The sequence below is a fragment of the Rhinopithecus roxellana genome, chromosome 13 (assembly GCF_007565055.1).
Source record: "Rhinopithecus roxellana isolate Shanxi Qingling chromosome 13, ASM756505v1, whole genome shotgun sequence".
NCBI lineage: Eukaryota > Metazoa > Chordata > Mammalia > Primates > Cercopithecidae > Rhinopithecus > Rhinopithecus roxellana.
The window spans coordinates 46,434,881-46,449,694 of NC_044561.1; the positions used below are offsets into that span (position 1 = coordinate 46,434,881).

The 14,814-nt window shown below is 43.7% G+C and overlaps 1 protein-coding gene across 5 annotated transcripts in view; it reads right to left on the reverse strand.

Annotated features, from left to right (window-relative positions):
* The window catches only part of TIAM1 (TIAM Rac1 associated GEF 1), a 230,278-nt gene that overhangs the window by 15,542 nt on the left and 199,922 nt on the right, over positions 1–14,814 (reverse strand). For all 5 annotated transcript variants that reach the window (XM_030914607.1, XM_030914608.1, XM_030914610.1 and 2 more), the window contains 4 exons: positions 14,158–14,266; positions 8,657–8,836; positions 8,450–8,568; positions 2,915–3,023 (listed from right to left, as the gene is read on the reverse strand). In XM_030914607.1, coding sequence (XP_030770467.1) covers positions 2,915–3,023; positions 8,450–8,568; positions 8,657–8,836; positions 14,158–14,266 — 517 coding nt within the window. The remainder of the gene's footprint in view (positions 1–2,914; positions 3,024–8,449; positions 8,569–8,656; positions 8,837–14,157; positions 14,267–14,814) is intronic.

Sequence of the window (14,814 nt, forward strand, 5' to 3'; positions counted from 1 at the left end):
TATTTTTAGTAGAGATGGGGTTTCACCGTGTTAGCCAGGACGGTCTCGATCTCCTGACCTCGTGATCCGCCCGTCTCGGCCTCCCAAAGCACTGGGATTACAGGCGTGAGCCACAGCGCCCGGCCCAAACTTGTCTCTTTAACGACTGGGAATCCACAGGAGCTCATCATGACTACAGCCTTTGTTCACAATCCCAGTTTTAATCCTTCCCCTTCTCTTTCCTATTACTCTGGAGAGGATTCTGAGTAATGATGAACCTGTCTTGTATCTCAGAGCCTTCAGTTTTTCTCTTGTGAACCACAGCCCCTGCTGAGTTTGCTGACTGTGTGATGCCCTGAAGCTGGAGTATGCAGTCTCCATTTACACCTGGGACAGGTGTTGTGGGCCCACCTTCCTGGAGGCAGCTCCCACACCGACCTCTCATAAACAGCCCAGGTGGCAGGGAACAGAGTCATGCAGAGTCCACTATCTGAGCCTGTGCAGAAAGTGGCACCTAAACCCCCAACCTCAAAACCAGCATTTTCCTGAATCACTTACACCATGCGTTGGCAAACAAGGGCCCTCAGGCCAGACCCAGGACTGCTGCCACCTGTGTGGTGCAGCTGCTGAGCCAACCGCGGATCCAGCCATCTCATTCATTGACACGTTATCTATGGCTCCTTCTGGCTCCAGTGGAAAAGCATGTGGCTTCCTGGCCCAAAGCCTAAAATGTACTATGTAGCCTTTAAAATAAAAGAGGGCCAGGCACGGAGGCTCATGCCTGTAATCCCAACACTTTGGGAGGCCAAGGCAGGCAGATCACAAGGTCAAGAGATTGAGATCATGTTGACCAACATGGTGAAACTCCATCTCTACTAAAAATACAAAAATTAGCTGGGCGCCATGGTGCACGCCTATAGTCCCAGCTACTCGGGAGGCTGAGACAGAAGAATTGCTTGAACCCGGGAGGCAGAGGTTGCAGTGAGCTGAGAATGCACCATTGCACTCCAGCCTGGAGACACAGCGAGACTCCGTACCACCCCCTCCTCTATAAAAAAAAAAAAAAAAAAAAAAAAAAACAGAAAAGAGTTTGTCAACCCATTTTCTCCTGCTTAAATTATTTTCTTATTCTAAATCTGTTGATTTCTAACTACAGTGAATCTGTAAAATTGAGGGCAAAGCCATAACGAATCTAAATGTTGACCTCTAGAATTGCTAGTCTGTAGTCCTACATCATGGTGTGGGTTATTTATATCAATATCCTCCATCCCATGAATGACCCATTAAGCAGCATCAGGGAGATCCCAGACTCCTCCAAGAAGAAATCACTATAGAAGAAACACAAGTGGTGATGTTGAAAAGAAAGCAAATACTACTGCCCACCCCCCAATACCTACCCCATCAAAAACTAACAACTTGTTAAAATACCCCCAATATTCCTTTGAATGGCCTATTTAGTCATATGCTTTCTCTGCATTTATATATTTTGTTTTGTCTTGTTTTGTTTTAGACAGAGTCTTGCTCTGTCACCCAGGCTGGAGTCTAGTGGCATAATCTCAGCTCACTACAACCTCTGCTTCCCGGGTACAAGCGATTCTCCTGCCTCAGCCTCTCAAGTAGCTGGGATTACAGGCGCCTGCCACCACATCCAGCTAATTTTTGGATTTTTAGTAAGGAAGGGGGTTTACCATATTAGCCAGGTTAGTCCTGAATTCCTGAGCTCAAGTGATCCGTCCGCCTTGGCCTCCCAAACTGCTGGGATTACAGGCGTGAGCCACCGCACCTGGCCTCCTTTGTTATTTTTAATGAAATGGCATCAACAGCTACAGGGGCTCTTTAGAAATTCTAGGAATATCAGTAACTTTTCAATGAAGGCTACGTGATCTGAATAGAAAGTCCAATGAATCTTTGCATGAAATACTTTGATTTTAAAATCACTAGGACATTCCATTTGGGGATACTTTGTTCACATCATGGAGGAAAAAAAAAGTTTAGTTAAGAAGGAGTAAGCAACCTCCGTTTCCCACAAGCCCACACAAATAATATAAGGCAAGAGAATAAGCCACATTTCCATTATATTATGTTCCTACCAATGAGTCTTTTAGCAGGAGGCTAGGACCAAACACAACTGAAACAAAAGCACGGAGTGTTGATAGTTTTATATGCATGAACAACACAGCAATATGCCAATAAGCATTTCCATTGCCAACAACAAGCTATGTTTCCTAAATTATACATAATTCCCAGTAAGCTAACCCATGTTTTTTCTCTCTCAAAAAGCATATTACAATACAATCACATGAGATCTCTAATTGCAGCAATTGCATCCATCTAAACTGGTTTATTAAAAAATAAATCATTCGCAAACATCTCTAATTTCACTAGCATTGAGTGGCAATGTGATTGAGATGCACCTCACAGCTGATCCAGGCACTCCAGAGTTTGCCACAACAGCTCAGCTGAGAACCAGCATCCTAAATCCTGGTTTTAAGACCAAACAGTAACAAAGTCAGGAAGAAAATAAAAGATCTAGGATTTGGAGGTCTCAGAAACAGAGGCCATTTTGTCTTAATTTTTCACTTTATTTTTCCTTGGTTTATAATTAACCCATTATTTTGAAAAGATACTCAGAGCAGCAGCAAAAAAAAAAGAAAAAAGAAAAAAAATTCTTTTCCTGCCTGTGTGTTTATGTCTGGGATAGACTTGGGCACAGCCACTTCCGCCCACCCATGTGGCTGAGTGACCACACAGTGTAATTTAACTCGAAGGTTTCATTTAGTGTTTGCGAGATGTTGGTGGCTACGGCAGGAAGACCGATTCAAGTAACTGCAATTAACTTTATTTTTAATCCACTGGGTCTTGAAAAAGAAATGTTCTTGTTTTGAAAAATAAGCTAGACTTCTCCCCCTCCATAAAACCCTTTTCTGATACACACCAAAGGCTGCCAGCTCTGGTTCCTTTTTCCACTTGCCCAGCGAGGCCGGCGGGTTCAGCCAGATCACGGTGGTGTGCAAAAGCAGGTCTCCCATGCTCAGATCTGCAACCTGAAAGCCAGAGACGTGACAAAGCTTACGGGGCAGTATGATTCATACTCAGATTTTCATGACGTCTGAAAATTCAGCATGCTGATATTAATTTTACTTCAAGAAAATACTGCTCCTAAAAACATTTGCTTAAATATGCGAGATAATGCGTCAGTTAAACTGCTTGATTTAGCCATTCCACAATGTAACATATCAAAACATCACGCTGTACACCATAAATATATAAAATGTTTACTTGTCAATTTCATGTTTTTGAGAAAAGAAATCGCATCAAAATGACAGACTACATTTTTAAAAAATACTTTCGACTTGTGACTGTCTCAATAACCACCACCAAACAGGCTGAAGATACAATATCCCGTCAAAACAGGCTGAAGATACAATATCCCGTCAAAACAGGCTGAAGATACAATATCCAGTTAACCTTTCCAATGGGAAATAATAGTATCATTATGTTCTAGCCATGTTTGAGCTAGGAACAATACAATGAAATTTTAACAAAAAAATCCTTTAACTCATAAGAAATCTCCCAATTGAAAAATAAATCCTCTCTATTCCCAAAGAAACACACGGAATACAGGGGAGAGAAAAGGCTCGTCTTTTTTTCCCCTCTTTATGCCATGTTTGTCTACTAGAATTTCAGAATAAGATGGCAAATAGGTACAAACCAGGGCTCTGAAATTCACATGCCGTTAGTCTGTTAAAACTGATCTACGAAACTGGAGATGTTTTGTGTTCAAACAGAGACAATTTCCTAAGGAGATGCTAATGGTCGTCCACAACAAAGATCCACCCCCAGGTAACTGCAGACATTTCCATCAGTGAGTATCCACTTTTTGGAAGTGTAAGCAAATTATTTCTTCTTCCAATCCATTTCAAAGATGACTTGATTTCACTTTAGATGAGGGAGAGAGAAGCCAAATGAAGAGTTTGAAGATTCCTCTGTTGACACGGGCAGCGTGAGTGCTGGAACCCCAACAGACCATGAGGTGTAGTCACTCGCCCCCAGCGGTCACATGCTGAACTGTCTCAGACAAGTGCTGGTTGCAGAGCCATCTAGACACGATGATCCAGAGAGTCTGATGCAAGTTCAACGTCTGCCTCACAACAGTCACATCTGCTTTTCTCAATGGAGTCACTGACCTCCTTCCAAACCGAGCTGAGTTTCCTATACAGTAGCAACCTGCCAACCCTCCACTGAACGCAGTGAATGCAGTGCAGTTGGGATGGCCCTTCTCGAGCCACCAAAACAGGCTACCATGCTGAGATGTGGCTCCATCAGTACAGAGTACAGATGCATTACTGCCTCCCTTGATTGGGATTATTATAATCATCACTGTCATTATTACTGAGCTGTAGTACCATTAGTATAACCAAGGGTTAAAGTAATTTTTAAGCAGCTATATTATTTTGTCTATAGGTATTAAGTAACTCATCAACCAAACTCCCAGGATATTATCAGCCAAGGTAATGACATAGTCTCCACTACCTATCTCCCAAAGACCCACACAGAGGAGGAGGAATTATACACAAAAGTGTAATTCCCAGGGGCCACAGCCCCTGGGAGTACATCTTTAAAAGTGATTAAAGGCCAACATGGTCGACTGTTCAAACTCTACTTCCTCCCACAGAATTACATTATCTGCACCTTCTGCCATGTGATTTTCCAACACCTCCCACTAGACTAGGCAGGGTACATACATCACTGCCCAGATGACTTTGGGTGTCGGCATTTGACTTAGCGCCCACCTTCCAGCCATGGGAAGGACTTGCCCAAGACAGCCATTGCTGCTTCAGCCTGGATCCTGGAAGGAAGAGACAAGGAGCACACCAGAACCTTCAGAACTGGAGCTAACCAAGAGAAACCAAACCTTGGTTGACCTACAAAGCCACATTTAAGATAAATATTTGTTGTAGAGAACCACTGAGATTTTAAGTGATTTGTTACACAACTTAAAATGGGCTGATGCTGTGCCCGTGCACAAGGCTTCTCTCTGGACAAGCTTCCCATGGCAAGTGGAATAGGGGGTCAGGGTGCTCCCTCTGGCCACAGCCTCTCCCTGGGGCTTCCACTGGTTCCCTTCTGAATCTTCCTCCCAAACCCCAAGAGAGAGTTCTGCTGGGAGGCCTCTACCTTCCTAAGGACTGGGATGCCCTGCTGAGCCAGCCTTTTTTTTTTTTTTTTTTTTTTTTTTGAGACGGAGTCTCGCTCTGTCACCCAGGCTGGAGTGCAGTGGCCGGATCTCAGCTCACTGCAAGCTCCACCTCCCGGGTTCACGCCATTCTCCTGCCTCAGCCTCCCGAGTAGCTGGGACTACAGGCGCCCGCCACCTCGCCCGGCTAGTTTCTTGTATTTTTTTTAGTAGAGACGGGGTTTCACCGTGTTAGCCAGGATGGTCTCCATCTCCTGACCTCGTGATCCGCCTGCCTCGGCCTCCCAAAGTACTGGGATTACAGGCCTGAGCCAGCATTTTTAAGGACTTCTTTTAAGGGGAAATGCCCTCTTGCATTCTTCTTCCTCCTAGTTAAGCCAAAGGGATTCCTTAGCCCAACTCCCCAGAGTTTAACATGGGGGTAGGAGGTTGAAGACCCAGTTTCATCAAAAAGCTGTTTCTTCGCCAGCTTTGTCCTCTGTGAACCTACTTGCCTTCAGAGATATCTTAAGGAATGTTGGCTGAAGACAGGATTCAGGTACCCTGTGTTCCTAGAATGTTAACGTTTCACAATAAACCTGCTGTTACCAGCAGATACTGATAAATGTTCCTATTCCTGTTGACAAACTTCATCAATCCATTCTAGGCTGTTACTTCATATTGCCACTAAGAGGGAACCACAAGGATCAGGAGTTTAGGAATTGCTTTTGTGAAAATCTGAATATAATTTGGGTACCTCCACAATCACCTGCCTCAGTATCCGTCATTCTTCCAATATACTGCTGAGAACAGTGGAGTAGAATTGTCACTGATTTTGGCATAGACCATCCTATTTCCCAAGACTCATTCTTCCTAGGGTTCTGTTCTTACGGCATTGAGGCTGCTGCATCCTTTCCAGTTTAAAGGCCGTTCTCCTCAATGGAAGAAAGAGAGATGAAATGGGGCCTGAGACTTGAGTGACCAACTGCCTTTGAGTAATTGATTCCCACTGGGGGTCTATTTCCTGCTTGTTTGTCTTATCCTGCCACAACAATATCTTCTCTTGCTCTCTTTGGCATCTTTTCCAAGCCAGAAATTCTCTGGGCTTTGCACCTCCTGGTAAAAGTAGGATTTTCCTCCTCTTCAGTCCTGGTACTCAGCCAGTGTCCCTCCTTCCATCTTTTGCATATTTCTTTTTACAATCTCAGCCCACAAAAAAATACTTTGTATAGCACTATATGGCTTTGTTCCTCACTGGAAAGATTTCTCACGTGTCAGAATTTCATTTTAAAGGACTTCCAGTTTCACTGAAGCCATATTCCCTTTAATAGTCTCTGACTTCTGATCATATTCATCATTTTTTCCTAAATTCTTTGTAACCCACTATCCATCTCGCCTTCTAATCTTTAGCATCATGGTCATTTGCTCCTAAGGTCATTAAAATCCAATAATTAATTTGGCATATAAAGAAAATATAATATGATGTGATGAAAATGTTCACTTCCATGGCCCAGTAAAATGCACTTCTGTTAGAATGAAATAAACCAGAGGAGAGGAGGACTTCTTATAATAAAAAAAGTTTACGGTATTATTCATATTAGTCAATTAAAAAAAGCATTAAAATTCTGTGATCAACATAAAATCAAGGTATAAAATTACCTTCAAGATATAACTAAACATATACATAGATATTAAAAACAATCAAAATAAACACCCAAATATGGTAAGTTCCATGTCTTGAAACCATTGTTTTCTTCTTGCCTTTTTCTGTATTTTGCCCTCTTTTTTAATAAGCATAATTACTTTCTTCTTATAAAGTTTTATAAGAAAGTGAGAACTCAGTCCAGGGTGGCAACCTTCATCTTTTCTACACTCTGATAGATTAAATTATCTGCCAAGTAGTCTCAGAACATTCTCATGCTCTGCTTGTTATGTAAAACCAAAATTGTGTTTCAGTTGAAAACTACATATCCTCTACAGCAGACCTTCCTGGGCTATCAGATTCTGACTGTACACTGTCTTTGCGAGCCTGTGCAACTCTTTATAAGGTGTAGGTAACAGAGATGTGTAAATTCTGTCCGAGTCTGATACTGGCCTAGTTGATTTCCTCCAGCTGTGGAAAAACTAGTTTGTCTCATTTATAATTCATCTCAACATTTCTTCACTCCATATATAAACCCGTGTAATTGTACTCTTCCAATGAACCTTTACAACACCTGCCTGGGTCCCCCACATCTTATGAGTAAAATAAATTATGAGATATCATAATTTTACCTCTTGCATAAAATTATTCTTTAACAGCCTGAAAACTTGTTTTGTTTCATTAAGGACAAAAAAAATGAGCCTGGATAATGGCCTTTAATATCTCTAGAGATACGGTGCTTTCTCTAGTCTACACTAAACAACCAAACTTTGTCCCACCCACACACGGCTTTTAACCCTGCTGCTAGTCACAGAAGAGTGTTTTTCCTCTAGGTTCCTTCCCACATTTTCTCTTTTTTAAGGTGGAAAGAAAAACTGAGTCTAATATTCTAGTTGAATCTGAGCATACAGAGGCATTGATGAATGTTAATATATATCATATCCCTACGATTCCTCTAAGTATTACTGGTTTTTTTTAATTGAAAAATAATAATTGTATGTATTCAGGAGTACACAGCGATGCTTTGATACACATACTGTATAACTCATCAGATCAGAGCAATTAACTTCTCCATGCATCTCAAACATCTACCACTTCTCTGTGTTGGCAACAAACTTTTCTTCAGGTAAGAGCTTCTTAATGACTCAGGCACCACTTTTAGCTCACCTTCAGTCTTTCTCAGGTGTATCTGTTCCTGCCACTGCTCTTCTAAGTAGGTTTTTGGGTAGATCTGATTCAGAGTCATCTGAAATTTTCATTCCTTTGACAACTATTTATTGAGCACCCACTATGTGCCTGTGTCATTCTAATCTCTGGAGGTAGAGCCCTGGGCTTTAATGACACTTCTAGAAACAGCCCAGATTGTGGTAATGGAAGTTCACTTTCACACTTAACACAGAATAAAGCCAGAGATCCCCAGGGTGAGGAGCTGAACATCAGGAAAACATTTCCTACAGGAAGAAATAGTCCAGCTGAGGAAGAAAATTCACATTGCAGCCTTGGATAAAGCACAGATGTTCCACTAAGAAAAACAACAGCATCCTAACTATTTTACTTACAAGTAAACACCTTTTTTAAAAAAAGAAAAAAAAAAAGCAAACTCAAACTCAGCTTTCCTGACAGATGTGTCCTGAGAAGATGGAGACCCTCACCTCTTTTTTCTCACCAGTCTGTTCAGCGATCAGCTGGTCAAACACAGCCCCAAACTCTTCATGGATTTTCTGCATCTCATTGATGTGACTGGCAACCTTGTTCATGGTCTTAATGGCCACTGGAAGAAAACAGGCCGTGAAATGAGAAGCTATTTAGAGACCCTCATGGAGACTCAGGTCTGCGGGGGGTCCCGGGCCGCGGCCTACCGTCCAGGTGGTAGTGCTCCTCGCTCTCGGCATCGGTCAGGGCGAACAGCTCCCTGAGCAGAAGTGGGTACTTGAGGATCCTCTGGATGGGCTTGATGAGGTACGACTCGAGCGTGGATGAGTGCTGCTGCTTCGGGTTCTGCGCATCCAAGAAAGCCTTGAAAGCCGTGTCTGTCTTGGCTGGCAGGGTTTAACCACAGGTCATCGGGGTGAAACGCCCACGTGACTCCCTTCCCACTATTTCCCTCCCTTCCTCAGGTGCCTTTTTACAGGACTGAGCAGAGAGTGGGTGGCAGGAAGAGGGAAAGGTATGGGAGGGGCGGTCAGGGAGACCACAGGCAGTCAGATCTACGTATTTATGTGTTGGACTGGGGTGGGGAGAAGCCTGATGAGTTAAAGGATGACGGAGTGTAGATGGCAGACACCCGGATTTCCAGCGGCTGCTCTTTATCCTCCTCCTATTACACATGTATTTTTATCCTGATGTTTTGACACCTGGGGCTTTACTGTCCATGGGGAGACTGCCCCACCCACGCTGGTCAGTGCCTGGAGATAGTAAAAGGCTTGCCAGGAAATGTGCCTTTTATAGAGTCCCCACACACTGTCACCTCCTCTCTGAGGCTCTTATACCCTGGGCCACCATTCCCCTGTCCTAATCATCTCAGGGTGGGGAGCAGACATCTTGCTTCGAGTGCACCCCAGAGCCCGGCCTCCCCAGTTCCTTCCCTCAGAAACCCCAAGAAAGGCTCCTGACCACATCTTCCCCTCGCTCCCTCTGCCTCCTGACTGACCCTGCAGATCCTCATCTGGACCGCATGGCATGAGGTGCCCCTGCCTCTTGGGAACTCTGAGTGACAAACTGGTAATCATCCATCCCCTGAGCTGTTGGCTTTCTCATCCCAAAATAAGGATAAAGCTACATTCTGAACACTCCTTACCCTAGTTTTCCTAATCTTTCAAGCATTTCACTGCTGGGAAAACCTCTTTAGAAAAAAGGCAAGCAGGCTGGGCGCAGTGGCTCATGAATGTAATCCTAGCAGTTTGGGAGGCTGAGGCGGGTGGATCACTGGAGGTCAGGAGTTTGAAACCAGCCTGGCCAACCTGCTGAAATCTCATCTCTACTAAAAATACAAAAACATTAGCCAGGCTGGTGGCAGGTGCTTGTAATCCCAGCTACTCAGGAGGCGGAGGCAGAAGAATCACTCGAACCTGGGAGGCGGAGGTTGCAGTGAGCCGAGATCGCGCCACTGCACTCCAGCCTGGGTGATGGAGCGAGACTCCCATCTCAAAAAAAAAAAAAAAAGGATGAAAATTAAAAAGAACAGCAAGCAGATGCAGAAGCAGCAGCACCTTGCAGTGCCGGTGAAGCAGAGAGAGGCAGGATCTCCCAGAGTGATCTGCTCAAAGTTAACTCGGTGGCACCACCTTAGCGTCTATGGGATCTTATCTGATGCAACTCAGGCAGCACTTTCCTCACCAGCCTTGCCTCCTTCCTCTGTGTCCCAGTTGGTTTGGGAAGCAGCCCTGGGGGGTTGTGGGGCCCCAGACAGAGGTACCTGGCAGGGGCTGATAGGAAGCCATGGCTAATGACTTCCAGGTACAAAGGAATGTCGGGGGAGGGCAAAATATGGGAAGAGGAAGAAACAATGTATCCAAGCAACGTAACAGTGGACACACACTGCCTCTGGGTTGGCGAGCATGTGGGGGTGCTGGGGGGTGTGGCACGGCTAGCATGGGCGCAGAAACTCCACACACCCCTGCCCCATACTTCGCCCAATTACTTCTCCATCTGGCTATTCCTGAGTAGCACCTTTTATGATAAACCAATAAATGAACACAACCAACATTGGAAAAAGCACATTCTTCACATTCAGAACCTAAATATTCATCTGGATGACTTTCCTCCATTGGAAATTTTACATGGCACTCCAATGACTTTATACTTTTCGTAATAGCACCTGGAATGTCACGGGAACTCAAAAATCTCTTCAATAAATAAATATCCTCTCCCTGCAAAAAACAGGGGGAGTGTATATATAATTTTTAAAATATATATATAAACACACACACGTATATTTTATTAGAAAGTTTAAAATATAGAAATTTAAATTTACTGATATATATATTTTATTAGAAAGCTTAAAATATAGAAATTTTAAAGTTTAATGATATTTATAGATTTTATTAGAAAGTTTAAAATAAATATTAAACTTTTAAAGTGTCTAATAAAACTGTCTTTCCATCCCCAGTGGTTAGGGGTATGAGCTAAGACTAAAGATGCTATAAAAGGGCATCAGAACATGATTCTTCTGTCTTTATTTTTTTTTCCTGAGACAGTGTCTCGATCTGTTGCCCAGGCTACAGTGCGATGGCACATTGTGGATCACTGCAACCTCCACCTCCCGAGTTCAAGCGATTCTCCTGCCTCACCCTCCCGAGTAGCTGGGACTACAGGCATGCATCATCATGTCTGGCTGTTTTTTTTTTTTTTTGTATTTTTAGCAGAGATGAGTTTCACCATGTTGGTTAGGCTGGTCTCCAACTCCTGACCTCAAACAATCTGCCTGCCTCAGCCTTCCAAAGGGCTGGGATTACAGGCGTGAGCCACCGCACCTGGCCCTGTCTTTAATTTTAAAAAACAGCAATCATGGGGGAAGACCTCCTAAGACCACAATCTTGTAATCCCCATTAAGCCCCATTAAGAGCAATCGACTCCCTGAGTTGGCATCATTTCTTGCCTCTCCAAAGCACAAATTCCTGAAGAGAAAGGACACTGGGAAAAGTGGCCAACTGGCCCCATGTGACAGAAGGGCCGGGCCAGGCTGGGGGCCAGAATATGGGGAAGCAATGGATTTTGTGGGACATCCCGAATCTAGGGCCACGTCTAGAAGGCACCTGGGAACTCTTCCCCAACAAAATATTCATGTCCAAAAATATGCCTGTGGGTATTTCACCTGTCAACTGAATTCCCTATCAGAGCAAAAGAGTGCACGGTTCACAGCGCTTGGTACAGTACGGGAGCATCACTCCTCCAGTCCAGCTGTGAGTCCGTGATGAACATGAACATGTACTTTGTTGTTCTCAGAGTTATCCTGACCCTCTAGGCTCATTAGACAATTAGAAAAATATGGGTCGGCTGGGCACAGTGGATCACACCTGTAATCCTAGCACTCCAGGAAGCCAAGGTGGGCGGATCACCTGAGACCTGAGATCAGGAGCTCAAGACCAGCCTGGCCAATACGGTGAGAGCCCATCTCTACTGAAAATACAAAAATTAGCTGGGCATAGTGGTGTGCATCTGTAGTCCCAGCTACTCGGGAGGCTGAGGCAGGAGAATCACTTGAACCGGGGAGGCAGAAGTTGCAGTGAGCTGAGATCACACCACTACACTCCAGCCTGGGTGACAGTAAGACTCCATCTCAGCAAAAAAAAAAAAAGAAAAAGAAAAAGAAAAATATGGGTCATACCCACTGTTTTAAGGGATAGTTTTGAAAGATAATATTTTTCTTATTGAATTAAGAAACAATCCGTGGGGGCAGAATTTAATCTAATTGAGTGATTAAAAATAACACAAATTGCTCAAGGGCTGAGGTGGGTATATCATTTCACTGTGGAGCAAAGCACTCTACAATTGTTACTTTAACAATCTCATAACAATTAGCATTCAATAAAGGTTGTAAAAGAAACACACTGCACACGTAGAGCCATATGCCCAACACAGCACCCGGGAAAGGTCAGGCAGCATGACAAGGAGAATCCCAGGTCCCCTTTTCATTTGAGGTTCCACCAGAACTCTGTTGCACAGATCACCACTACCATTAAGACTGTTTTTATCTGGGGCAGGCTCTTTGTTACCCAGAGATCTGTATTGTGCTAATACTTCCTATTATAGGTTTTAAATTAAGTCAAGCTAGTTCTCTTTGGTAGCAAACATAAACACAACACAAGAACATTATTTACATATCTGGGGACCTGATCAGCAGCTGTTTACTTGGCAACTACAGTAAAGTGTTAAGGAACAGCAAGCTGATTTCCAGAGATTCTTTGAAATCAAACTTTCTGTTGGTGCTACTGTTTGCCAAGAAAATGTTTCCTTAATCCTTTTACCATCAAAAACCACCATATGCTGAACTATGGAGACATAACCACTTTCTGGAGACTCTCAGAATGTTCCACCGTCTTCTCAGAATACTTAAGAAAAAGCAGCTTGCCAATATAAAAATTCTACTTTGTCCTGCACAAAAATAAACCACAAATGCAAGAATTTTCAAGGATAACTGAGACAACTCTAGAAGTGCTTTTGGGAGCTGTTATCACACTCCCAGGAACAAAAGTAGGTGAAGGAAAGATAAAATTCCACAAAAAGGTATACAGTAAGTCCTCACTTAATGTAGTCAGTAAGTTCTTGGAAACTGCAACTTTATGTAAAATGACATATAATGAAACCAATTTTTTCCTCATCAACATTATAGTGAAATGATGTTGAACAGAATACATTAGTTGGGGACCTGCTGTACATCGTATCACTTAAAAGTCACAGTTTCCAAGAACCTATCAACAACATGAAGTGAGGACTTAGTTATGAAGTGTGGTAGGTTATAATCGAAACTAATGAAAAACAGAAATAAAGCAGGGAATTTCTAAACTCCCTACGTTTTTACATAACTGCAAAATGACCCATCAATTCTGGCCCCAAATAGCAAGGTAAAACTTTCATTACAAGAAAACTGACAAAACCATTAATTCAAGATATTGGCCAGGTGTGGTGGCTCATGCCTGTAATCCCAGCACTGTGGGAGGCTGAGGTGGGCAGATCACTTGAGGTCAGGAATTCAAGACCAGTCTGGCCAGCAGGGTGAAACCCCATCTCTACCAAAAGATATAAAAATTAGCCAGGTGTGGTGGCAGGTGCCTGCAGTCCCAACTACTCAGGAGGCTGAGGCAGGAGAATCGCTTGACCTGAGAGGCAGAGGTTGCAGTGAGCCGAGATTGCGCCACTGCACTCCAGCCCGAGTGAGAGAGCAAGACTGTCTCAAAACAAGGCATAGAGCAGTGGCTCACACCTGTAATCCCAGCACTTTGGGAAGCCGAGGCAGGTGGATTACCTGAAGTCAAGTGTTCGAGACCAGCCTGGCCAACATGGCGAAACTACATCTCTGCTAAAAATACAAAAATTAGCCAGGTGTGGTAGTGCATGCTTGTAATCCCAGCAACTCGGGAGGCTGAGGCAGGAGAATCACTTGAACCTGGGAGGTGGAAGTTGCAGTGAGCCGAGATCGTGCCACTGCACTCCAGCCTGGGCAACAGTGAGACCCTGTCTCAAAAAGAAAAAAAAAAAAAGAAGAACACATTGCATTGTTCAGCACCCCTATCAGTGGCTTGCTGGAACATCTATCTGGCAATCAATGACTCTTAGATTTCTGTCCAAAAGCCTCCAACCACTGTCAGCCACACAACTGAGAAGCAGCACACCCCCACCTCCATAGCCTCAGAGGTCTTACCTTTCACCAGAACCTTGGGAACTTTTGTGTGGCTGGCGCAGAAGGCACTGTAGAGCTTGAAGCGGTCAGCATAATACAGGAACGATCCCCCCAGAGAGAACAGCACTTTCTGGATTTAATGAGAAAAGGCAGAGTTGGTTTGTTTCCTTCCTCCACTGGAAATACCAGCAGGTTATGGCAGACAGCTCACATCTGCCTGGCTCACCCCACAAATCAACACCTTCCGTGCCTGTCAGAGCCTTTCTTTGTTATCAAATGCCCTAAAACTGCCCATTACAAAGTAGGTGCATGTACAAGTTTGTGTACAAGGTGTTGGACTTTGTCTTCTTAGTATTTACAGGGGAGATGTCCCTGGTTTTCCAGGTCTGTGTCTTTTAATAACCTATCTAGGCTGTTTGAATGTTGATGAGAAAGTATATATTTTGGAAAAATCAGAAATCTCAATTCTCTCATTAGCTCCTGTTGGCAAACTAAATAAAGGCAGGAAATGCTCATACCCCCTGCTCCCGAAGTAGAATACGTTCCTCTGATCACTATCTTCATGCCTTCCAAAACCACCCTCTCTTCTAGCGGTTAAGAACATAAGCAATATTAAAGGAAGAAACATGCTTAACCATGGAAATCAGTATCATCTCCCCAGCCTGTCTCTCCTATCCC